General features: G+C 39.8%; 1 protein-coding gene across 1 annotated transcript; it reads left to right on the plus strand.

Annotated features, from left to right (window-relative positions):
- Positions 1 to 1,936: 1,936 nt before the first annotated feature.
- On the plus strand, positions 1,937 to 25,814 carry NAE1 (NEDD8 activating enzyme E1 subunit 1). The gene is made up of 20 exons (XM_041772387.1): positions 1,937 to 2,053; positions 5,621 to 5,724; positions 5,812 to 5,872; positions 7,757 to 7,787; positions 8,537 to 8,608; positions 9,139 to 9,218; positions 10,231 to 10,340; positions 12,844 to 12,953; positions 14,152 to 14,214; positions 14,614 to 14,677; positions 15,258 to 15,349; positions 18,531 to 18,590; positions 18,678 to 18,811; positions 20,557 to 20,632; positions 20,915 to 20,954; positions 22,740 to 22,826; positions 23,356 to 23,448; positions 24,653 to 24,767; positions 24,854 to 24,903; positions 25,575 to 25,814. Exons 1-20 carry the CDS (start codon positions 2,001 to 2,003, stop codon positions 25,682 to 25,684), a joined length of 1,605 nt encoding a protein of 534 aa, XP_041628321.1. The 5' UTR covers positions 1,937 to 2,000; the 3' UTR covers positions 25,685 to 25,814.
- Positions 25,815 to 27,051: the final 1,237 nt, after the last annotated feature.

Raw genomic sequence — 27,051 nt, forward strand, 5'->3', positions numbered from 1 at the left:
TATTACTTGGAAACAGGGTTTTTGCAGATGAGGTCAGGTTAAGATGAGGCCATTGGGGTGAGCCCTGATCCATTGTGACTGGTCTTCTTGAGAAGAGATCCAGACAGAGATTTGAGAGACTAACTACCATGTGATGATGGAAGCGGAGACTGAAATGTTGCAGCTGTAGGTCGAGCATTGCCAGCCAACTGCCAGAGGCTAGAAAGGCCAGGAGGATTCTTCTCTTCAGGCTGCAGAGGGAACATATTGCCCACACTTTGATTTCAGACTTTGAGCTTTACTCGGAGACAATACACTTCTGTAGGTTTTTTTAAAATAGTTTTTTCCTCTTAAAGATTTTATTTTTAAGGAACCTCTACACCTGACATGGGGATCGAACTTACAACCTCAAGATCAAGAGTTGCATGCTCTAATGACTGAGACAACCAGGTGTCCAGACATGTCTATAGTTTTAAGCCACCCAGTTTGTGGTACTTTGTTACAGCAGTTCTAGGAAACTGATGCTGTGTGGTATCTTCCAGACTCCACCAACACAAAACTTTGTCAAATTCATCCATTTCTTCATAGGCATTATGACTTCCCCCATCAAATTTGGGGACGTTTCCTTTCATGCAGACCATGACTGCACGGAGCATGAGAAGTTAAGCAGTGAACTCTTACCTGTTGCCTTTTGACCTTCTCACATTCCCTGGGTGTATTTTATTATCCCTTATATTTTACCTGTCCCACTGTAGAAGGAAATGTGAGAGCAGAAACACATGACGTGTTGGGAGAGCCTCATGCCTCTGTTTCCCATCAGTTGTAATCCATGGATGCTGGGTAAGGGATAGGGAAGTCATAAGAAGGTGTGCCCCACCCGGATCCTGGGGACAGCACCCAGGGAAATTGCATCCATCATCTCACTCCATCATTACTGTCAAACAGTTCCTCCTCCCATCCCCATCCCAGGGTGGGTTCAAGGCTGGGATCTGTACTCATTTTCACCTTATTTTAGGCAATTTTTAACCTGAGAGTGCCTGTAGGGTCTAGGAGATAGAAGGGAACAAACCCTCATCTCCCTCCCTGCTCCTCTTCTGGCTTCCTGTCTCCTCTCCCCCTTTCTCTTGGGGTAACTCTCTTCCTTGGCAGCTATCCTCTTCCTGAGAAGTGACTCTTCACAGAAAGTAGAGGGCTTTACATTCTTTCTTGCATTTATATTCACGGAGGGGGGGGGCTCATGACCTTGCCCCTACTGTCTCTCAGGCCTCCCCTGATCATGTCTTACCCTTCACCTAACTCCCCACATCACACTTCCTTTGGAGCCTCCATCCTGCCATGCCTTCTCTGCCTCCCGGGAATGACACCTGGTGTTCCTTCTGCTCAAAACATTCTTTGTCCACGCAATGTGAAACATTCCTGGAAAAGAGGAGGAGTGGGTAGCGTTCCTCCAGGCACCTTTCAGGACTCCAGCTTCCCTCTATTTGTAGGAGGGCCTGTGACCTTCTCAAGAACAGGGCCAGGTACCTATTTGTCTTTGGATCTGCAGCTGGGAGCAACTAACTTTGTGATTTCAAACAGCCCCTCCTGCGGGCTCGTTGCAGGAGAGGGTGGAAGAAATGAATGGCCAGTAAGGATCATAATAGTGAAGGTTATTATCTACACAAGAGAAATAGGAGACCCATTTATCCTGACTGCACAGAGGAACAGAGGATTTGAGAGGTAAGAGCAAGTTTCACAAACAGTACGTGGTTAAAAACCAAACGTGCCGGGTCCCAGAGCCCGAGGGGCCCCCGGGGACTGCAGGTACAAAGCTAGGACTGGGGGACCTGCAGGGCTCCAGCCCGGGGCCCAGACCCGCGGCGGGCTCGGGCCGCGGGCTCCCAGGCTGCCGGCCACGCGTGCGCAGTGAGGCGGTGGCGCCCCCTGCCGGCGGCGGCGACAAGCGCTCAGTGCGCCTGCGCGCTCGTGGAGGTGGCGGCGGCGCTCGGCGCGGCTCGGCTGTTCGCGCGGCGGGTGCGGCCATGGCGCAACCGGGGAAGCTGCTCAAGGAGCAGAAGTACGACCGGCAGCTGAGGTGAGCCGGGGCTCCCCGAGCCGGGCGGGCGGCCGGCGGGCTCCCCTGCGTCCCGGCCGGGCCTGAGCGAGCGGGCGGCGCGTCGGGCCTCCTGCAGGCCTCCCTGGGCCGGGCCGGGCCGGGCCGGGCAGTCCGGGGTCCGGGGGGCGGGGGGCGGGGCTCGGCGGGGCGGGCGGGGCCGGCGGGGCTGGCGGCCTGGGGCCCGGGCGCCCCCGGGGGTCCACGCGGAGTGCGGCTCGAGGTCCGCGGCCCCGCCGGCCCCGCCTCGCTGCGCGCCCGCCGCTCGTGTAGCAGAGTCGGGGGTCGGCTGCACCCCCCGGGCCGCGCCGTCCAGCCGGAGTAGATGCCCGTCGGGTGTGAGCCGCGGATGGGGTGACCACATTTTCTAGTAGCCACGTTAAAAAAGAAGAAGAAACAGGTGAAATTTATTTTAGTACATTTAACCCAGTATATCCACAATATTACCATTTTCACACTTAGTATAAACATTTATTAGGGATATTTTACTCCCCCCCCCCCCCCCCCCACTGTCTTGGAAATCTGGCATTTTACACTGTTAGGCACATCTCAGTTCCGACTTGCCAGCCTCATTTTTTAGTGCTCAGTAGCCAGATGGAGTTAATGGCTACTTTAGTGGACACTGCAAGTCCAAGCCATCAGGCAGGTCCTTGGCTAATTCCTCTTCCCTTTCCTTTACTCCTACACTCCACATTTCTTATTTATTGAGCATCTTTTTTTTTTTTTTTAAGATATTTTTATTTATTCATGAGAGAGACACACAGAGACAGAGGCAGAGACAGGCAGAGGGAGAAGCAGGCTCCATGCAGGGAGCCCAACATGGGACTCAGTCCCGGGTCTCCAGGATCACACCCTGGGTCAAAGGCAGGCACTAAACCGCTGAGCCATCCAGGGATTCTTTTTTTTTTTTTTTTTTTTAATTTTTATTTTTATTTATTTATGATAGTCACAGAGAGAGAGAGAGAGGCAGAGACACAGGCAGAGGGAGAAGCGGGCTCCATGCACCGGGAGCCTGACATGGGATTCGATCCTGGGTCTCCAGGATCGCGCCCTGGGCTAAAGGCAGGCGCTAAACCGCTGCGCCACCCAGGGATCCCCATCCAGGGATTCTTGAGCATCTTCTATGCATTAAGGCAATGGAAGTAACACAAATGCTTGGTCCCCACCCTTTTGGAGGCCCCCCCCCCAAGCACAGAGAAGTTACAGTATGTCCCTATATGTCCCCTGGAACTCCCATATGCACCTATAGCCTCTTCCTGCATTAGGGCCTTTGGGCACTTAAGCCTGAGAGCATCTTTTTTTCTTTTCTTTTTTAAGATTTTATTTATTTATTTGAGAGAGTGAGAACACAAGCAGAGAGGAGCAGGAAAGGGAGAAGCAGGTTCTCTGTCAAGCAGGGAGCCTGATGTGACTCAATCCCAGAATCCTGGGATCCTGACCTGAACCGAAAGCAGATGCTCAACCAGCTGAGCCACCCAGGAACCATTGAGAGCATCTTTGAAGCAGACGTTCTCTTGGCATTGTAGATGGGGAAACAGTCTTGGAGAAGTTAGATAACTGGCCCAGTCTCCCCTGTATTTGAGTGAGGATGTAAACATAGGCCCTTCTTGCCTTTTCAGAGCCTGTTCTCAGGCATATCCCTCTGCTCCCAAGCTTCTGGGAAAGGAAGCAAGGTGACAGAGCTCTTGTAATCAACTTGTGTTGTTTTGTAAATTCTTAGCATTGGTTGTGTTTTGAATTCAGATATAACCATACAAGACAGATCTGAGAAGATATTTTATGTTACTAAGTAACTGCAACAAAAGAGAGGTTTTTTGTTGTTGTTGTTTTGTTTTTAAGATTTTATTTATTGATTCAGGAGAGACACAGAGAGGCAAAGACAAAAGCGGAGACATAGGCAGAGGGAGAAGGGGGTTCCCCGTGGGGAGCCCAATGTGAGACTTGATCCCTGAACTCCAGGATCACACCCTGAGCCAAAGGCAGACACTCAAACACTAAGCCACCCAGGTGTCCCACAAAAGAAAGTTTTTGCTGAGTCTAATCCAGTTAAGGACCAAATTTTACTTTTCATAGCTGCAGTCAACAAGGCCGTGCTATTCATAGTTAGGCCTGCAAGGGAGCTAAGAGGATTGATTTCTTATCTGGCCTCTTTCTTGAAACACATTACCTAGAGATGCACCAATATTCTCTTAGGCTCACTATCTGAATACCCAAACATCCATCCACCAGATTTGTCAGGTGTGTTCTGTGTGCCCTACTTTCATAGGAAAAACTAATGTTTCCAGCTTCTCTGGTTCTTCTAGGCTATTCCTCCATTCATTTGACAGCTGTTCAGTGATCACTTACTCTGGGCAAGGCAGTGTGCCAGGCATTGGGGCTCCAGTGGTGCATGTAGGGAGTTATCTGGGCCCTCATGTAGCTTAGAGTGGAATTGAGAGATGAATGTTCCTCAAATAAAAAAAAAAAAAAAAAAAAACAGTTGAAGTAGTTCTGATGTGCTCTGGAAGGCATACTGGCTACACAATAACGGAATCTGCTTTAGATCAGGTGACAGAGGAAGCACATTAAAGCCTCAGTCCTCCAGACTGTGGCATTTTTCTAGTGATTTTTGTACTTCCTATACTTAGAAGAAAAGATAGTAGGCTTTCTGGGTGAAGATAACCAGATTTGGCCAGATGCCATGATGCATGTATGATCATGCTCCTTGCCTCGTTAATGATATGCCAGTGCAAATCAGGTTATAACATATTTCTAATCCTTATTATATCTTTGTGTTTGTTAGTGTATGCATTTATTAATCATGCTATTAAAATGAGCATTGGGTATTATATTTTAAAGCACTCCTTTAGAAGTCAATGTGAGACTTTAGATAACGATAATTCAGTTTTCTTGGTAAAGTTTTCCTCACTCTTAGAGATATTACAGGGGTAAGTTCTACATCAAGATCTTAAATATACTGGGCCTATGTAATTTTTTTTTTTTAAGATTTTATTTATTTATTCATGATAGACTCAGAGAGAGAGAGACAGAGACACAGGCAGAGGGAGAAGCAGGCTCCATGCTGGGAGCCTGACGCAGGGCTCGATCCCGGGACTCCAGGATCAAGCTCTGGGCCAAAGGCAGGCGCTAAACCGCTGAGCCACCCAAGGATCCCCTGGCCTATGTAATTTAAAGAGAAATGAAATAGAGAACAAAATAGGTTTTAAGTCTAAGGCAGTTCTTTAATGTTAATGAATATATCTAAAATATCTGTTCTGTATGTTATCTGGCTTGAAAAGACTAATGGACAAGGAGCTGGAAGACCAAGTTTTTAGTACTGATTTGATCCCCTTCTAATCATGGGAGGCATCAACCTGTCTGAGTCTTAGGTTACTCAGCTACGTAATCACTATAACCCCTGCTGTTCTTCCTGTCTCACGTGTTTACCATGGTTATCACATCAGCCATTCTGTGCAAGAATACTTTGAAGATCAGAGATCACTATGCAAACAAGAAAGTTGCATTTGTATGAAAGTTTGAGAAATGTCGAATTTGTGTCTTGTTTTGTAGGTTGTGGGGTGATCATGGACAAGAGGCTTTAGAATCTGCTCATGTTTGCCTAATAAATGCAACAGCGACAGGAACTGAAATTCTTAAAAACTTGGTACTACCAGGTAATGTAGTTCTGTGATTGTAAATTTACTCCTTATAGTTTTGAACTAGAAATATGTGTTCTTGACTGACTCTGTTTGGTCTTCCAGGTATTGGTTCATTTACAATTATTGATGGAAATCAGGTCAGCGGAGAAGATGCTGGAAATAAGTATGTTCTATTCTTTTCAAACACATGTATGTTAGGGAAGGCAGTTCACTGTCACAGGAGAGTAAGGCCTAAATCCCAACTTCACCTCCTCAATCAAGGTGACTTGACTCTCAGGTGGAAATAATCCCCGTGTTTAGGATTATGGTGAAGGTGAAGTAAATCAGTATAGGTAAAGTGTTAGCACAGTGTCCATCAGATAGGCCATTAATAAAAGGTACCCAGCATTATTGTCTTCATTGTTGTTATTAGTGCAAAGGAGCAGTCATTATTCCTTGATCTGTGAAATCTAGACAATTTCTAAGTCCTTGCATTGATTCCTAGGGGTTAGTACATAATTTAAAATAATTGTATTTTTGAAAAAAAATATTTTCAGATTATAAGAATAATAACTACCTTTTATTTGTGTTTCTTCTGAGCTCAGTCCAGGCACAACTCTCTGTACACTCCTTTGCCTCTGTAAAAATGCTGCTTTAAAGATGGGCTGTATGTTATTTTTTAAAGATGATCACAATACAGACTTCCAAAGCATTCCCAGATTTGAATTACAGGCTCTTTTCAGGAATTTGGAGGCTGGAATCTCTCATTTTATATATATATATATATATATATATATTTTTTTTTTAAGATTTTTATATATATGGTTTTTAATATTTTATATATGTTTTTTTAGGATTTATATATATATCTTTTTAAGATTTTATTTATTTATCATGAGAGACACAGAGAGAGAGAGGCAGAGACATAAGCAGAGGGAGAAGCGGGCTCCATGTAGGGAGCCTGATGTGAGACCCGTGATCCTGGGTCTCCGTGATCATGACCTGAGCCGAAGGCAGATGCTCAACTGCTGAGTCACCCAGGCATCCCTCTCTAATTATATTTGTTAGTGTATGACAACAGTGAGTTCATACAAGGAAAGTTGGAATTTAGTTTGTATTGAGCTTTGATACTTTTTCTTTGGGTGGTAGTGTATCTACAGCAGTGCCCTTTTTTTCTGTAAAAAAAAAAAAAAAAAGTCCTATTATCTTTGCTTACTTGGTTGGTTAGAGCAGCATGTGATAAGAATAAGGTTTCTTTTTCTTATGGAGCCACTGATTTTGTGCTACAAAATGGCACCCTGCCTCAGATCTGGGCCTTGAGATATGACAAGGGTATGTGTAGGAAGGAACCTGAATAAGTCTGTTATAGTTAACCTGCAAAAGCAAGCAGTTGAATATAGCATTTCCCAAGTGTAGTCTGTGGAACACTGGCTCTAGGAAATGTTAATAGCTGCTAAATGAGCAAATGGATTCCATGGTCAAATGAGTTTGGGAATGGGCCAAATGAAGTTAAACATTTCTATAATACAAGGCCTTAATAACATGTGTTATATATTTTTTTTTTAATTTTTTTTTTTAATTTTTATTTATTTATGATAGGCACACAGTGAGAGAGAGAGAGAGGCAGAGACACAGGCAGAGGGAGAAGCAGGCTCCATGCACCGGGAGCCTGATGTGGGATTCGATCCCGGGTCTCCAGGATCGCGCCCTGGGCCAAAGGCAGGGGCTAAACCACTGCGCCACCCAGGGATCCCAACATGTGTTATATTTATTATGAATTTCCAGGAGGGAAATATATAGTATATCCCCAACTTTGTAAAACCAGGGAATTTTTCTTCTCTCACAGCATCTTACAAAATTTATATTCTGTGGTACTGGCTTTGGTAACATTGATTAGCCTGGGCTTTGATTATAAGTTTCATCCTGTTATCATCCTCTAGGAAGGCTATTATAATCTAGAATCAAAATACAGTTAGTGTTATTATATGAAGGAAATATACCTGGTGTAACAAATAACCTTTCCTTTGTAGTCAAAGAAGCCCTTAATTTTTCTTTAATTCTATTCTAGTTTTTTCCTTCAAAGAAGCAGCATCGGGAAGGTAAACCATCAGTTTATTATAGAATATAGTTGCGTGTGAGCATCTAATGATGCCACTATGTTTTGATTGCTTAAAAAGCCTTTTCAAGAGATTATTTCTTCTCTGAGAAAAAAGTTAAATTAGCTCTTTTTTTTTTATCTTGCAAATCTTTATATACTTGGTAGTTTAAGAACTTAAAAGTACTGTCTATGTTTTTATGCTGTATCCTGTATTAAAGCTAAACCTTGAGTTCAACATAAGTTGTAAATGTTTAAAGGATGGAATATTCTGGTTAGCAAGGTTTGTTTTTTGTTTGTTTTTGGTTAGCAAGGTTTTTAAGAGTTAGATAGCATATCTTTTATTTTTGTATGTTCCATATTAAAATTCTTGCAAAGCCATAATAGTCAACATAGTACAATATTCTGGATGGAAATGACTATTTCTTTGATTTACCTCTCTCATATGGGATTGTAAATGTAGGGAGGTTACAGTGAGTCTAAACTTGGTCCAGAATATGTCTGCCTGCTACCCAAGGTTTTCTGGTCATTTGCCTAATCAGAAAAGTTGGGTACAAATAATATAGTCACTTAAGTAGTTTTTAAAGTAATACTACAGTTGAGCCTCAGCTTAAATACTACGAAAAGCAGAGTTAACATATCTATGCATGAAATTTGGGTATTTTTTAATATGCTTGCTTAATCTGTAATGTGAGGGGTTACATTTCAACCAAATTTTTTCTAATTTAAGTCAAATGCTTTGTTTTTAAAAAGAACCGAGCTCAAGCTGCCATGGAATTCTTACAAGAATTAAATAACGATGTCTCTGGGAATTTTGTGGAAGAGGTATATATGTATACATATTATTATTTTTATGTGGAAGTGTAATTTTTTAATAATTCAAAGCCCTAAGAATTTAGAATTTTGAGTTTATTTATTTTAATTATCTCTACACCCAATGTGAGGCTTGAATTCATGACTCTGAGATTAAGAGTCCCATGTTATACTGAGCCAGCCAGGCACCCTAGCATTTAGAATTTAGAATCTTGCATATTTATTTTTTTTAAAGATTTTATTTATTTATTCATGAGAGAGAGAGAGACAGAGACACAGGCAGAGGGAGAAGCAGGCTCCATGCAGGGAGCCCGACATGGGACTCGATCCCAGGTCTCCAGAATCGTGCCCTGGGCTGAAGGTGGCGCTAAACCGCTGAGCCACCCAGGGATCTCCTGTATATTTATGTTTAATTGAGAGTTGAATTACTTTAACATTTGAGTCTAGCATGTTGCCTCATTTGCTCAAAAATAGCTTAACTGTTTCTGCCATGTTTAATATGATTGTGAAATTGTCAAATTTTTTTCCTGTGTCCTATTTAGAGTCCAGAAAACCTTCTAGACAATGATCCTTCATTTTTCTGTAGGTTTACCATTGTGGTTGCAACTCAGCTTCCTGAAAGGTAAATTTTTATGTTAATTTGTTTTTATTTTAGTCTTGTTAGATTTGCATAGTTTTGTTTTCTCTACAAAATCTCTACTTTTTTTTTTTTTAAGAGTCATTTCTTTATTTGAGAGAGAGAAATTCGTATTTCTAAATTACAATTCGGGGTGGGGTTGGCAGAGGGAGAAAAAGAATCCCAAGCCGACTCCTCACTGAGCATGGAGCCTGATGTGGGGCTTTTCATCTCACAACCCTGAAATCATGATCTGAGCCAAAATCAAGAGTCAGATGCTTAACCGACTGAACCACCAAGTGCCCCTGTAGTTCTTAGAATTCTTAAACTCCACAGAAATGTTTAATGGGAAGTGCTTATAAATCCCCAACATCAAAAAGATAGGGAAGAGAAAATACTAAGGTATGAAATTTTTCTTAATATATATTTAGAGCAATGAAATTAAACATTGGTATTTTTTTTAAAGATTTATTTATTTATTTATTTATTTATGATAGAGAGAGAGAAAGAGAGGCAGAGACACAGGAGGAGGGAGAAGCAGGCTCCATACAGGGAGCCTGACATGGGACTCAATCCCGGGACTCCAGGATCGCGCCCTGGGCCAAAGGCAGGCGCTAAACTGCTGAGCCACCCAGGGATCCCAAACATTGGTATTTTTTTGATGAAAAAAACTAGTTACAATTATAGAGTGTGCTTGGGAGTGTACCTAAGGGTTTTGTAAATATTTTCCTCTTTGTTATGGAAATGTTTAGGAAGTGTCTTTCAATAACATTTTCCCTAACACAAAAGAGGTTGCTTTCATATCCTTCTAGTCCAAAAGATACATTTTCTGTGAGACTGCTGCAACTGTGGAAATTGCTTGTTTTTCCAGGGTGTCCATGACCTGCTTGTATAAATTTAATAGGTGTATATCTTTGCATTTATTACTTAGTAAGAAAGTTGCTTTATTTTAGGGTATTTTCATGTTTGGCATATAACCATTTGCTTATATTCTTATTTATCGTGCTTTCCTTTACAGTACATTACTACGTTTAGCGGATGTCCTCTGGAATTCACAAATACCTCTTCTGATCTGTAGGACATATGGACTAGTTGGTTATATGAGGATCATTATAAAAGAACATCCAGGTAAAACTGTTGCATATATGGAGCTTGCCATTGGTTGCTTTAAGCTACAGTTTTAGAAACCTGACAGTTTAGAAAGTCAATTTTAAATTATAAAGTATGGGGCACCTGGGTGGCTTAGTGGTTGACTATCTGCCTTCAGCTCAGGTTGTGATCCCAGGGTTCTGGGGAGTCTGCTTCTCCCTCTGTCTATGTATCTGTATCTCTATTTTTGTCTCTCAGGAATAAATAAATAAAATCTTTTAAAATAAAATAAATTACAAAGTTAATTTGTAACTGCACAATTCTGGTTACAGTTTCAGAATGACAATCAGAATCAACAGACATTAATCTAACATTTCCTTTAACTTGGCATTTATAGGATACAAAGCAGGAGATACAGCAGGTATAGCTGCTTCATCTTATTAGGAGGCCTAGTAGCAAAGCAAGTCCGTATCTTTTTTTTGCCTCCTAACCCACATAGGGTATGTAGGACTGCTACAGGTGAGGGCCAAGGCATGTGGGTCACAGTGTCACATAGATGACATACCACCTTTTCTCTACCAATCTTTCATTCCATTCTCATAGAGGCATTAAACTCCCTCAGTTCAGGTATAGTTCTATACAATAAGCAAGGCATTTACCTAACTACCACTGCAAGGAAACAGTGTTATAGGAGACTGATGTCATACGTAGGCAAGCTTGCATCAGCTCAAGGATGATATTAGCCCTTTACTTACAAATTTTTTTAAAGATTTTATTTATTTGAGAGAGAGCATGAGTGGGACAGGGAGAGGGAGAGGGAGAGAGAGAATCTCAAGCAGATTTCTGACGTGAGGCTCAATCTCATGACCCTGAAATCATAACCTTAGCTGAAACTGAGTTGGACACATAACTGACTGTGTTCCCCGGCCACCCCTTACTTACAATTTTTTTAAAAATTTTATTCATAAAAAAAAAAAAAAAAAAAAAAAATTTTATTCATTTATTCATGAGAGACAGAGAGAGAGAGAGAGAGAGAGAGAAGCAGAGACATAGGCAGAGGGAGAAGCCGGCTCCACGGAGGGAGCCTGACGCGGGACTTGATCCCGGTTCACCAGGATCACGCTGCGGGCCGAAAGCGGCACTAAACCACTGAGCCACCTGGGCTGCCCACAAATTTTTAATTATATATCATCATCCAGTTTTCATTCAGTATTCCTACATTGCTCTAAGCCAGGTACTCTGCTAGTGTAGTGATAGCCATTGGTGTTGGTAGTATCACTGGGGAGTAGTATCTGCTCAAGCAGTTAGGGGTTGGCTTGTGGTAGGGGGTAGGCTCCTGGCAGGTGGTAGTAGGCTCTTTAAGAGTTCTAAGTTGGAAAACAAACAAAACAAAACAAAACAAAACAAAACAAAAAAGAGTTCTAAGTTGGAGAGTGACAGGGTGAAAATTTTATTTCAAATGTGTCACCCTGAAGTGGGGTAGAGAATGAATGGATTTGAAGGGGCAAATATTAGAGGCAGGAGTTGGTGTTAGGAAATTTACAGTGGTGTAGCTAGGTGGGGAGACAGAAACTGAGCCCCTGACCTAAAGCAGATATTATAAGGATAGGGAAGTGAAGGTAGTTAATAATGAGAATTAATGTTGCCAGCTGTGTGGCTGCCTTAATGTGGATTATTTCATATAATATTTCTAAAATCCTCATAAAGTACTGTATCCACTTTTTTGCAGATGAGGATGCTGAGGCACCAGAGAGATTATTTGCCTAAAGTCACACAGCTGGCAAATGACAGAACTAACTTTAGCTCTAAACACACACTGAAATTACACATTCCTATACTACCCCCATATGGAGAAGTGTGATATTAGGACATGTGGCATGACAGATGTTGGTCAAGGAAGAAGGAAGTCAAGGATAGGGGCGCCTGGCTGGGTCAGTCAGAAAAGCATGCAACTCTTGATCTTGGGTTTGTAAGTTTGAGCCTCACATTGCATGTAAAGATTACTTAAAAATGAAATCTTAAAACAAAAAAGAAGTCAAGGATAATCATCAGGTTTCTAGGAAAGAGGTCTAGGTAGGTCATGATGATGTCTGTTGAAGACCACAGGAGGTTAAGTGCTATCCGAATACATACTTTATCAGTTTTGATCTTTTTAAATTATAATAGCAAGAAAATTCAGCTCCAAAGGAATTTTGAGTTTACTTTTATTAAACCTATAGTCCACCTATAATTTGTGCAGTTAGTAAAATGTGAATATATATGTGTATGTAAATTTATCTCAATAATGAAAAGAAAAGGGGTGCCTGCTGGGCTTATTAGGTGGAGCATGTGACTCTTGATCTTGGGGTTGTGAGTTCAAGCCCCCACATTGGAGCTTACTTTGAAAAAATAAGTAAAGTCCGTTCCTTGGTGGGAAAAAGAAAGAAAAAAAAACCTATAGGTCCTATGCGCATTTAGAAATTATAGATTTCTTAAGTCCCTGTAATGTAGTGTATTCCAGAAGTATTATTAAAGAAATTTACCTTTTGGGATTGTTTCATAGTAATAGAATCTCATCCAGATAATGCATTAGAGGATCTACGACTGGATAAGCCATTTCCTGAACTGAGAGAACATTTTCAGTCTTATGATTTGGATCGTATGGAAAAAAAGGTTGGTAGTATGTATGACTTTCCATTTATAGATTAAAAGATTTTTTTTATGTATGGTTTTTTAATTACACCACAGTGAGAAAATATTATAAATATTCATATTCTTGTCATGCAGATTATATAACACATTGTAATTTTTTTTTTTTAAGATTTTTTTTATTCATAGAGAGAGAGAGAGGCAGAGACACAGGCAGAGGGAGAAACAGGCTCCATGCAGAGAGCCCAACGTGGGACTCGATCCAGGGTCTCCAGGATCACACCCTGGGCTGCAGACGGCGCTAAACCGCTATGCCACCAGGGCTGCCCATACTTAATTTTTTTGAAGTAAATTTGTTTTCCACCAAAATTGGAAAAGCTTTGGTTAAGAAATTGGACATTTAACATATCCCAGCAGCCTCTTCATGGCCCTTTTGTAAACAATTAGATGTACACTTTAAAAAGTGTAAATTTGGAGTGGGTGTTTGTTGAAATTGATTCCTCTTGAAAGTTATTTTTAGTGTTTGAAGAATTACCAAGGCAACTCTGTATTTCATTATAGAAGTAATGATATTTATAATAGACTATGTAACTTAAGGAGTATTTGTCTTTTTCCTGCTCATGTGCTAATTAAAATGCAGGTATTTGTTTCATCAGAAAACAGAGTTTTCTCAGTCTAGGGTTGGTATCTGAAATCAAGAGATTTGAGCTTTCTTTTTTGGGTAGCAGTCTCTGAGACTGTTTTCTTGCTGGTAAAATGGGGACAATCATAGTACAAACCTGCCATATTAGGATTAAATTGGATACTGCTTCTAAAAAAGTTAATAAAGCAATTTTCTTAACCCAGTTCATTTTTCTCCATTCATTATATTACATGTCCTGGGAGATGATCATAAACACTGTTGTATTTGTTGAAAATGAGATGATGTGGGGATCCCTGGGTGGCTCAGTGGTTTGGCGCCTGCCTTCAGCCCAGGAGGTGATCCTGGAGACCCAGGATCAAGCCCCACATCGGGCTCCTTGCATGGAGCCTGCTTCTCCCTCTGCCTGTGTCTCTGCCTCTCTCTCTCTCTCTCTCTCTCTCTCTCTGTGTCTCTCATGAATACGTAAATACAATCTTAAAAAAAAAAAAAAGAAAGAAAATGAGATGATGTGATAAAGAATAAATGTAAAATAGTTAATGTTAACTAATTCATTTTCCTTGATTTTTCTTTCATTTTTAGGATCATAGCCATACTCCATGGATTGTGATCATAGCCAAATATTTAGCACAGTGGTATAGTGAGGTATGTCCTTTTTTAAAAACACAAATTTCTTGTGTGACTGTATTTTCAGCTTATCATAAAGGATCTCATTGGAGAAGAGTGAGGGGAGATTCTTTTCCTTAAGTGCTTAAATGGGAGGTGGTTACTTTTCTGTTTAAATCTCACAGTTCCTCTTTTGATACTGATATTTTTATTAATAAAATGAAATATCAATAAACATCATTCTGAAACTGAAGTGGGGAGTGAATGTAGAGAAATGGTGCAGTTTTTGTTTTCTTTCAAGTCAGCCTCTGATTTTACTGAGGTATGTATTTGCTGATAAAATCTTATGTGGATGGGAGAATGGGGGAAGTTTTGCACTCTCAGTTTCCATGTTTTGATTTTTTGTAACTAGAATTTAAAAATTTTCAACCAATTTAGACAAATGGACGAATACCTAAAACATATAAGGAAAAAGAAGACTTCAGAGATTTGATTAGACAAGGTAATATGATGAGATGTAACTGAATGTTGTTTAAAGTTTGAGAAGCAAATTGCTTGAATCTGTTTATTGGATTTTTGTCAGCAGCTTTGTCAGACAATGCCATCATGAGCTTATATTTTATTTTTCCTCAGGGGAGGCTTAGGAGCCGCTCATCGTATAGTTTTTTAAATGACTAATGATAGTTTCCTCATCAGTAAATGAGGAACTGGGGGCTGCTGATACCTACCTCATGGGTTGTTGTGAGGATTCATTCATACAATAAAATGTGAAGTACGTTTAACAGTGTCTGTTACAGAATAAAAACTCAATAGAGGTGAGCTACTAATATTAATTTTAAGAAATGACTAATGATAAGCCTGTTTCTTAAGTTTCAATATCCAATCCTTCCTTTAAGATCTGATGAGGTTAGGGCAACCTTTTCAGGTCCCCTCCTTCTTTGGGACTTTGTATCAGTCAATAAACTTTACTATTGATTTAAAAAAAAAAAAAAAAGTCCTGACAAGGTTATTTCCATAATGTTAGGGAGAACAAAGGGGTAAGAACAGGGCTATTTTTTGCTAACCAATTTCTATTTTATTAGGAATTCTAAAGAATGAAAATGGGGCTCCGGAAGATGAAGAGAATTTTGAGGAAGCTATTAAAAATGTGAACACAGCCCTAAATACAACTCAGGTATTAAAAGTGTTGCTGAAGAATTCATACAAGAAAGGTGTTTTCTGAAGTTCTCATGTGAAATAGTTGATCTTAGACTTTTTAAAAAAATTATTTACTGTAGAGAAAGAGAGCGAGCGCATGTGTATACTTGTGTGTGTGCATGTGTGCGTGAGCTGGGGGCACAGCACGGGGGAGAAGAAGAGGGAGAGAATCCCAAGCTGACTCCTTGCTGATTGTGGAGCCTGATGTCAGGCTCCATCTTGTGACCCTGAGATCATGATCTGATCTGAAATCACAAGTTTAGTCCTTAACTGACTGAGCCATCCAGGTACCTTGATTTTAGATTTAAGTTAATATTTCCTAAATTGTAAAGTTGTTAGAAATTAATATTTATAATATGGATTGAATCTTATTTTATTTTATTTTTTTATTATTTTTTAAAATATTTTTTTAAAATTTATTTATGATAGTCACACAGAGAGAGAGAGAGAGAGAGAGAGGCAGAGACACAGGCAGAGGGAGAAGCAGGCTCCATGCACCCGGAGCCCGACATGGGATTCGATCCCGGGTCTCCAGGATCCCGCCCCGGGCCAAAGGCAGGCGCCAAACCGCTGTGCCACCCAGGGATCCCTTGAATCTTATTTTAAAAAGACTCTGCATCATCCTTGTTAAAATGGATGTCAGTGCTTCAGCATATAATAGTGATATTTTTTTATTTATATAAATTTTTTTTTAACATTTTATTTATTCATTCATGAGAGACACAGAGAGAGAGAGAGACAGAGACCAGGCAGAGGGAGAAGCAGGCTCCATGCAGGGAGCCTGACATGGGACTCGATCCCAGGTCTCCAGGATCAGGCCCTGGGCTGAAGGCAGTGCTAAATCGCTGAACCACCCGGGCCGCCCTATTTATATAAATTTTATATAATTTATGTATATATAATATATTATAAATTTATAAATATTTATATAAATTATTTGAAATACATGATTTGTGAATAGTCACAGTTTGGGTGTAGGAATTATATAATGAGGGTGATATTTTGCTGGCCCAAAATAGTACTGCCTGAAAGTTAAGTCTTACCCTGCATTTTCTCGTGACAGTAGTTGTTTGGCTATAAAGTTCTTTTTTTTTTTTTTTTTTTTTTAAATGTAGGATGTTCTTAATGAAGTTGTAAAATATTATTTGGAGGATGACTCAGTTTAGATGCCCTGTTTTGTTGTTACAGTCTTGCCAGTGAAGTTTTTGGGAAATTTCAAAAACACAACTGTTTTTTTTTTTTTTTTTTTTTTTAAGACTAATTATTAATGAGAGAGGCAGAGACACAGGCAGAGGGAGAAGCAGGCTCCATGCAAGGAGCCTGACATGGGACTTGATTCCGGGTCTCCAGGATCACGTCCTGGGCTGAAAGCAGATGCTCAACCGCTGAGCCACCCAGGTGTTCCCACACTGGTATTTTAAGATAAGAATCGGGATCCCTGGGTGGCGCAGTGGTTTGGCACCTGCCTTTGGCCCAGGGCACGATGCTGGAGACCCGGGATCGAATCCCACGTCGAGCTCCTGGTGCATGGAGCCTGCTTCTCCCTCTGCCTGTGTCTCTGCCTCTCTCTCTCTGTGTGTGTCTCTCATGAATAAATAGATAAAATCTTTAAAAAAAAGAAGTAAAGTTTTAAAAAAGAATATTTTTATAATTTAAAATGGTAAAAAATGCTGCCTTTCACATTAAGAAAGCACATCAGCTGTCATTACAAACTTTCTGGAGACGATGAGGTTGTGTTGCTGAATAATTAAAAGTGTATTCTTTGTCAGTTTTGTGGGGTGATGGAAATTTTCTATAGTATCTTAATTGAGGTGATGATTAGAAGGACATGCATAGTAATCAAAATGCATCAAACTATGCCTTTAAGATTGATTTCACTGAATGTAAAATTTACCCTGATTTAAAAGAAAAAAAAGAAAAAAAAAAACAAATAAAAGAAAAAAAAGTTCTCCTAATTAGATTCTGATTAGTAAGCTTAGAAAACAGATAAATATACCAGGTGCTATCAACAAAATTTGAGCTGGACAGAGCAGAGGGGTAGAGCATGAGGATGAGGAGTTCTAGGATCAGGAGGGGGCCGTTGAGATGTTTTGAGCAAGGAGCGGAGTGACCTGATTTATATTTCTAAAAAGTCATTCTGGCTCTTGCGAAGATAAAAGACCATAGGGGACTGGAAGCAGAAGCAGAGAGACCAGTTAGGGTTACCAGTAAGAAATTTCTTTTTTCCTCACAGCTGTAGAATCAAAGCGTACAACTTCTGTAGTTGTTATTAATGCATGATGATTTTGCCAGCATTAGAAGTACTTATTTAACTATTTAGTTTTTTCAGAGTTGTTGTCTCCAATAGTTACTAACTTAGGGTGTAAGGGTTGCAAATTTTTGACAAGATGGAGACACACGAAGGACTACAAATCTAGCTTACTAGTAATGTCTGAAATCTTTGTTATATCTTTTTTTTTTTAATTTTTATTTATTTATGATAGTCACAGAGAGAGAGGGGGGGGGGGCGCAGAGACACAGGCAGAGGGAGAAGCAGGCTCCATGCACCGGGAGCCCGACGCGGGATTCGATCCCGGGTCTCCAGGATCGCGCCCTGGGCCAAAGGCAGGTGCCAAACCGCTGCGCCACCCAGGGATCCCATCTTTGTTATATCTTCAAATGTAACTATATGGAAAGATTTACTTTGACTCTTTTTTTGCTCCATGTATGATGGAGAACAGGTCAGTCTTTAATGGTGTCAACAGTGGGCAGGAAAGGACTTCCTTCCATTCTCTCTTATCTCTTCAAATCTCTGTCTAGTACTGATTCTCAATAAAAGTCTAAGCACAGGGGCATCTGGGTGGCTCAGTCAATTAAGTGTCTGCTTTTGGCTCAGGTCATGATCTTAGGGTCGGAGGATCCTGGGATCTCGAGTGGGGCTCTGTTCTCAGGGGGGAGTCTGCTTCACCTTCTCCCTCTGCCTCTCCCCCGTCATCCCACTTGTGTGCTGCCTTTCTCTTTCTCTCAAATAAATAAATTTTTTTTTTTTAAAGTCTAAGCACATCAGAAGTTTGTATTTGATTAGAATGTAGCAATTCAAAGAACTTGTTTGGGGAAATACTGAAAATATAGATGGACACATTCTTAGAATAAGTAAATGTTTTGTGTTCCTTTGTTAGATCCCAAGTAGTATTGAAGATATATTTAATGATGATCACTGCATAAATATCACCAAACAGGTAACAACCAAAAGTAAATAGTGCCCTCTTAACCTTTGGGTCAAATTCAGAGCCACTTAATACTAATTTTTTTCCTTAATCTTTTAGACTCCATCATTTTGGATTTTAGCTCGTGCCTTAAAGGAATTTGTGGCCAAAGAGGGTCAAGGAAATTTACCTGTTCGAGGCACAATTCCTGATATGATTGCAGATTCAAGCAAATATATAAAGCTGCAAAATGTGTAAGTCACTGTTTTCAAACTATGTTACTGAAAAATTGACCTGTTTATAGTACAGATGAACATATTTTACCACTCTAATGGAATTCAAATGCAAGCCGGTCACAGTTTCTTTAAAAATAAGCTAAAAAACTTAGTGGGCAGATTTTTTAAAATAGATTTTACTTTTGGAGTAGTTTTACGTTTACAGCAAAATTGAGCAGAAAGTACTGAGTTCCCATGTACTGACTAGGGGGCAGATTTTTTTTCATATTTCATGATAAAAACCTAATACTTGAGCACTTAACTCTTTGCTATGAACCACTCTATGTATTAACCGATTTACTGTTTACAATAACTCTATGAGAGAGATAACGATTATTATCCCAGTTTTATAGATGAAGAAACTGAAACATCGAAAAGGTAATTTATTCAGTCAAATAGCTGGGAAATGGCAGAACCAGGATTTGAATCCATGAAACCCAGTTCTATACTCCTTTTTTTTTTTTTTTAAAGATTTACTTATTGGTGTGCCTGGGTGGCTCATTTAGTTGGGCATCTGCCTTCAGCTCAGGTCATGATCTCAGGGTCCTGGGATTGAGCCCCACCTCAGGCTCTCTGTTTAGCAGGGAGTCTGCTTCTCCCTTAACTCTCCCTGTGTGTTTTCTCTCAAATAAATAAATTAAATCTTTTAAATAATAAAAATAAAAAGATTTATTTGTTTTTAGGGAGGGGGGAATGGGGCAGAGGGAGAGGGAGAACCTCAAGCAGACTCCCCACTGAGTGCAGAGGTTGAGGCCCTGGGTGGGCCCTGACACAAGGCTCAATCCCATGACCCCAAGATCATGACCTGAGCTGAATCCAAGAGTCAGACACTCAACAGATTGTACTCCCCAGCTCTATACTCTTAATCATGGCCCTGTAGGAACTTTTATCTGTAACTTAAAACTTTGAAGTTTTTAGTTTGATGAATTTTTTATCATAATGTTTCATAATTTAAAAAGTTTGTGACAAGATAGACAACAGCTATCTAGACGTCACTACCCTGAACCCAGATAGACTGTCATAAGCATGAGTGTCAGTGGATATTACCCTTATGTAATTTAGGCATGTTGCTCATGAATCCAGGGCTACTGGCTTGGGTTCCTCAAGGACCAAGTGATGTCACACAGACCTCTGTTCTTTAGACATACTGCATTCTTCACCTCAGCCACTGTCTACCTAACACATCTTTGTGGTCCTAGCCCAAAAGTTCAGTAACTTCAAACTTGGGCAGTCAGTTGAAGATAAACAAGTCTGACCTCACATTGGAGATAGTCCGCTTTGCACTGATTATCTTCAGAGTGAAAATATAAATAGATTCAAAGGTTTGCATGAATTTGTAGATGGACAGTTTTGAGGTATTTAACTTTCCTTGGATTTAACTTCAAGGTTATAAATCATGTTCTTCAGTAACATATTTTGTCAGGTCCCCTCAGAAGCATGGATCATGCTTCATGGATCCCTCTAGGAGGGTAGTTTTAAGATGCTATTAATTATAGAGGGAGTCCAGGTATTAGTAGATTCCAAGAGTCCACCATCAACAACAGGAGGGCTCCCAGCCCGTAGTAGCTGCTGCTGGTAGCATTTCCATGGCATTTTCACGGTTTGTGTTGCCAGACCAGTATTTTTTTCATGAAAAGGAAAGAAATTTCTTTGCTTCATGGTAATATTTATATTTTGCTAATTTTAAATTTTGTTAAAAGCAGCTGTTTGTTGTTCTTTTCCAGTTACCGTGAAAAAGCAAAGAAAGATGCTGCTGCTGTGGGTAATCATGTTGCCAAATTGTTGCAGTCTATTGGCCAGGTAAGCTGTGGAACTGAGCGCACTGTGCCTTTGTCCTGACTATGTAACCCACAGGAGCCGAAAAGGTTAGAGGATTTGGCACTGCTTCTAGGCTTCTTAGGTGGGATCTCTCACTTACCTGCCTAATGAGAAAGGCCTTCACTAAGGAAACAAGGTGTTTTTACACTGCTCTTCTAGCATTTGGGGAAAACCTCCCTATCTCCCAGGTATTGGCTTTGTGTTGCATCCTGTGTTCATCTCCTCTTTTATACTGGAGCAAAACTAGTATTTCTCTCTTTACAGGCACCAGAGTCCATTTCAGAGAAAGAATTAAAATTACTCTGTAAGTCCCCTTGAATTAATTTCCTTATTTTGCTTGATAAAAATGTTTCCAGGGGGATCCCTGGGTGGCGCAGCGGTTTGGCGCCTGCCTTTGGCCCAGGGCGCGATCCTGGAGACCCGGGATCGAATCCCACATCAGGCTCCCGGTGCATGGAGCCTGCTTCTCCTTCCGCCTGTGTCTCTGCCTCTCTCTCTCTCTCTGTGACTATCAAAAATGAATAAAAAATTAAAAAAAAAAAAATCTTCTATAAAAAAAAAAAAAAATGTTTCCAGGAATTTTAAATGGCTGAAATTTAAAAAAAGACTGGGTAGAGCTAGAGCATATCTATGGCAGTGCTGAAAAGACATGAAGGTCAATTGAAAACTGTCATTAATACAGAATTATTTTCAGCTTAAATAATTTGAGAAAGTTTTATCTGACTTGGGAAGTGAAGTCTTGTGTCACATGTATATTGAAAGTATTGGTTTAGGCCAATCCCGGTTGCTCAGTGGTTTATCACTGCCTTCAGCCCAGGGCCTGATCCTGGAGACCCGGGATCGAGTCCCACGTCGGGCTCCCTGCATGGGGCCTGCTTCTCCTTCTGCCTGTGTCTCTGCCTCTCTCTGTGTGTCTCTCATGAATAAATAAATAAAATCTTAAAAAAAAAAAAAAAAGATAGTATTGGTTTAAATACTCACTTTGATCTGTGTTAAATGACTGTGATGGAATTAAGAATTTTGCCATCCAGTTTCAGAATGGGTCAGCTCCTAAGATCTTCTTGAAAACTACTCAGGCATCCCAAAGCATATTATTTAAGAATTAGTTTAAGAGTAATAAAATTTGTTCTACATGCCGTCTGAGAATTTTTCCTTGTAGCTACTGCCATCAACTTCTGCAAAAGTCTAGATTTTATATGTTCCCCAGCCTTAAAATACATTTATCCAGTTTCTCCCTTTCATGACTCTTCCTTAGTGCTTGTTGAGGCTTAGTTTCATGTTTTGTTTCACTACCAATCTCATACCTTGTTTCTGCATTTGTGTTTGTTGTACTAGATTATATGATACCAGATTAAAGCTGGATATTAGGTACTTGAGGGTTTATTCTGGTCTCTCTACTTTGGGGGTATGTTTGAAAATTTACAGAATACAAAGTTATTTTTTTAAGATTTTAAAAAATACTTTATTTATTTATTCATGAAAGACACACAGAAAGAGAGGCAGAGACATAGGCAGAGGGAGAAGCAGGCTCTCTGCAAGCAGCCCAGTGCAGGACTGGATCCCGGACCCTGGGATCACGCCCTGAGCTGAAGGCAGACAGTCAACTGCTGAGCTACCTGGGCATCTCAATACAAAGTTTTTTTAAAGGAAGTTTTATGTACACAAAGAGCATTATATATATATATAGCTCTCCTTTAGGACTACTTAACCATAAGAATGATAAAAATGACTATTCACTCAGTTCTGTCAGGCATTGTGCTAGGTATGTACTTTATACACTTACAGATTGGATACATAGAACTACTTTCAAAGGTAATATTATCCCCGTTTTACAAATGAAAGCAAGCTCAGAGAGGTGCCAGCACCTACTTACCCAGTGCTGAGCTGGTTGTAGTGCCAAGGATATGAATTTCAGATGATTTCAGTGTTCTAGTGCCTTCTCTGCTAACTATTAGAGCCAAAGAGACATTTCTTCTCATTTCCATGTCTTTAAAGAGTATATACAAAATTTCCTGTTCTTAGAGTGACTTGTGATTTGGAATATTCACATCTCAACTGTTTACTTCCATAATGTCCTTACTGTGTTCAGGCACCAATTCTGCATTTCTTCGAGTGGTAAGATGTCGATCCTTAGCTGAAGAATATGGCTTGAATACAATTAACAAGGATGAAATAAGTAAGTATAATAACTTTTTGATGCTAGGTTATTAACTTTAATTAATTTTAGAGATATAAATAAATATTTTGTGTATAATAGTGAGTATATGATGATAGTTTGCAGGATAATGTAAATATTGTAGTGTAAATTTTATCCTATAAACCAAGAAGTAGTCATATTTCCAAGTAGTCATAACTGCAAAATGAAAATTTCATATATATACATGAAATCATATTTAGGTTACTAAGTTAAGTTGTGTGATTATGAGGAAGAGCTAAAGTCAGCATATTACTACATTAAGAGAGATGATGGAAAAAAAAAGATTATGTGACTATAGCTAATAGTCTTTAAGAACACTTGGTTTCATCTTAATGTATTTCCCTCTTCTTTTAGTATTATTTATCATTTTCTATTTTATTGTCACAAAATATTTAAATTTTGTGATAGATTTGCCTTGTATCCTGAAACTGAGTATATAGTAAATTCAGTTCTGCACTATTTTTATGTAATCAATTCAAATTATATAGAATTTTTTTTTTCCTTTCAGTTTCCAGCATGGACAATCCAGATAATGAAATAGTATTATATTTAATGTTACGGGCTGTTGATAGATTTCATAAACAACATGGTAGATATCCAGGTAAGAATAGCAATCTCATTATCATATACAAGGAAGTCTTGAATAAATACTTAAATTGAATTAAATCTGTCACTTACTATCTCTTGACCTTGGGTGAGTCACTATTTCCAAGTCTCAGTTCTCTCATTAATGGAATGGCAATAAGAGTGTCTACCTTTGGATTGAAAGAGTTATGTGGGTGATATATGAAAATTAACACAATACATGGCACCTTGTTAGTATTCAATAAAGGGTTGGTATTATTATTAGGAAGGTTAGTGATGGTTTCTAAACTAGGGGGCTTAAAAAATATGATTTGTTTTAGTAATACTTGAATATTACAGCAATTGTATTTTTCCTTCCAGTAGTAATAACAATAGCTTACCTTTGGAGACATTATAGTATAATCATTAAGAACTGCCTGGGCCCATATCCCAATATTTCTGCTTAGGAGCAAAGTAACTCAGGCAAATAACTTCATCTGTACCACAATTTTCTTACCTGTAAATGGGGATAATAATAGTACCTACTTCATAGGGTTGTTCTGAGGATTACATCAATTAATATATAGGGTACTTAGAACACTGTCGAGCATTTGTTATTGTTCAATAAATGTTACCTATTATAGCTTTATGTCTTCATGAAGTGCCATTTAATCTCCTGGAAATGGATAATCACAATTTTTTTAGGGCTGGAGGGGTACAAGGAGAGGGAAAGAGAATCTTAAGCAGGTTCCACGCCCACGAAGAGACTGACATGGGGTTTGATCTCAAGACCCTGAGATCATGACCTGAGCCAAAATCAAGAGTTGGACGCTTAAAACTGAGCCACCCAGGGACACCAAGCACCATAATTTTTATACAGGGTATAAAGCAGACATTACTTTCTTATTCATTCTTCTGTCAGATTATTATTGAGCACCAACTATGTGTCAGATACTCTTGATCCTAGGTAAATAGTATCTGGTAAACAATAAAGCAGACTTACCAAACTTGAATTTTTAATAGGTTTCAGGTGGTTTCTTTGATTGTTACAGTTTGGGATAGTTGTAAATATTGGTCTCATACTTACCCTCATTTTTTTTTTTTCTCATTTTTGTTCTTCAGTTTCACACCTTACTATTTTGACTAGAACACCTAAAATTGGACTGAAAAAGATAGACAGCCATTGGTTTTGGATTTCATTATTCATTTTAATGAAAATTAATTTACATATGTATTTTTAGGAGTATCTAACTACCAAGTTGAAGAAGATATAGGAAAGCTGAAGTCTTGTCTCACTGGCTTCCTTCAGGAATATGGATTATCTGTAATGGTGAAAGATGATTATGTCCATGAATTGTGAGTATTTTTTTAGGGCAGATGAGAGATAATACTTGTCCTGTCATAAGGCTAATCTAAGTTCACGTCTCTGTTCTTTTCTGTAGTTGCCGATATGGAGCTGCTGAGCCACACACCATTGCTGCATTCTTAGGGGGTGAGTTCCATGGATGAGAAGACTAGCATCTGTGGTTACACAGTAAAGAAGTTTTGTTTTCTGAGCTCTTTTAACAAGGGGACTCAGTGAAGCAGGATGTTGTCTTGTTTAGATTATTTCACTGGTCTCTCTCTGCTTTCCACCCTCACTGCTGTCCATCTTAAAGTGAAGAGTCCATGATCTTTCTAAAGGATAGCTCTGATCATGTCTCTCACTTAACCTACCCTCTGTCCTGTTAATACACATGTACACTACAATGATCTTCAGAAAACAAGTCCAGAGTCCTTTATTTGACATTAAAAACACTGTATTCTGGTTCCACTCAGCCTTTCTGGCCTTGGTTTTTTCAAGTTACTTTTCCTAGAGACTGTTTTGACTTAAAATATCTAGTCAACAATTTGAAACCACCATAATACTTCATTCTTTTAAACTGTGGCATAATATCCCAAAGTGTGAATGTATAGGACAAAATTTTTATTTCCTATAATAACATAGTTATAAAAAATTGCAGTCCTTGGTTTTGATGTGACTCAGTAAGCTATGCCTGTTTTGGCTTATTGTTAAAACACTTTTGCTTTGGGAAAGGAAAGTTTTTCTTTACAGAATTGAATATTTTTATATAACTTGAAATTTACCTTTTTCAGATTTGCTTTTTTATTTTTTCCTTACAGGAGCTGCTGCTCAGGAGGTTATCAAAATAATCACCAAACAATTTGTAATTTTTAATAATACTTACATTTATAGTGGCATGTCACAAACTTCAGCAACTTTCCAGTTATAGAATAAGCACCCCATGTAGTGTGTTAATGATTTAAACTGTACTTGCCTTCAGTTTGTGCTCTAGTCTGTAAACTTCTAGTAAGGGAGAACTGTTAAATTGTTTCCTTAATAAACATTTTTCTCATTTGTAATAATGTAGTCTTGTTCTTTGTGGGGGAAGGGGAAAGGAAACAGTGTTTTTCTGAGAATAAAAGCTATCTAATTTTAATTGAGTTTATTATTTCTGGCTTGCTGATTCAAAGTTACTTATAAAAATCTCCTGTGGGGCACCTGGCTGGCTCAGTCCCTGGAGCCTGCAACTCTTGATCTTTGGGCTATAGGTTCAAGCCCACCTTTGGTTTAGAGTACTTAAAATCTTTTTTTAAAATTTTTATTTATTAAAAAAAAAAAAATTTTATTTATTTATGATAGTCACACACACAGAGAGAGAGAGAGAGAGAGGCAGAGGCAGAGACACAGGCAGAGGGAGAACCGCTGAGCCACCCAGGGATCCCAAGTACTTAAAATCTTAAAGAAAAAAAAAAAACTTGTGTTTCATTAAAAACAGCTTAAAATATTTTTTTTTTCTTACAGTCTTAAATAATGAACTTAAGCCATGCATCGATTTTAGCAAGGGACATTTGAGGAACGTCACTATATGAAAAGACCAATATTTCAAACGTATAGTTTTATCATTAAACGAGGACAGGAGGGATCCCTGGGTGGCGCAACGGTTTGGCGCCTGCCTTTGGCCCAGGGCGCGATCCTGGAGACCCAGGATTGAATCCCACGTCGGGCTCCCGGTGCATGGAGCCTGCTTCTCCCTCTGCCTGTGTCTCTGCCTCTCTCTCTCACTGTGTGCCTATCATAAATAAATAAAATAAAATTAAAAATAAAAAAGATTAAAAAAAAATAAAAATAAACAAGGACAGGAGGCTGGGGACCAGGCTCGGTGCAATGGCCGCTTCACCTGCGCTGAGCCCTGCAGCCACCGTCTCAGATGCAGCCTCCTCCACCCGAGCCCGCTCGCCTAACTCCCTGCTGCAAGCGCCCCTCTGAGCAAAGAAAATCCGAAAACCGGGGTAGTGAGATCGGATTTCACATTCACGTTGAGACTTTCTACCACTCAAAGATACTGCATCCATACTCTTTTTTTTTTTTAATTGAATCATACTTTTAAATTTCAATTCAATTTGCCAACATACGCCATCCACGCTCTTGATACCCGGGATCCGCCTCGGCAATGTGGAGGAGCGGTGCTCCGCGGAGGGACACTGCGTGGGCCGGGAGTGGGTGGGCAGCGTCCGGGAGCCCCGCCCACGGAAGTCCCGCCCACGGAAGTGGGCCCGACCCATTGGGCGGGAAATCCAGGCCCGCGCCGTTGTAGGC

This window comes from Vulpes lagopus, chromosome 10 (assembly GCF_018345385.1).
Source record: "Vulpes lagopus strain Blue_001 chromosome 10, ASM1834538v1, whole genome shotgun sequence".
Classification (NCBI taxonomy): domain Eukaryota; kingdom Metazoa; phylum Chordata; class Mammalia; order Carnivora; family Canidae; genus Vulpes; species Vulpes lagopus.

Excerpts from the sequence above, each read along its gene's own strand:
- NAE1 (XM_041772387.1), top strand. The coding sequence starts at position 2,001 with ATGGCGCAACCGGGGAAGCTGCTCAAGGAGCAGAAGTACGACCGGCAG. Across the intron at positions 5,873-7,756 it reads GGAGAAGATGCTGGAAATAA|TTTTTTCCTTCAAAGAAGCA; the intron begins GTATGTTCTATT and ends ATTCTATTCTAG. Across the intron at positions 20,955-22,739 it reads GAAAGAATTAAAATTACTCT|GCACCAATTCTGCATTTCTT; the intron begins GTAAGTCCCCTT and ends TACTGTGTTCAG.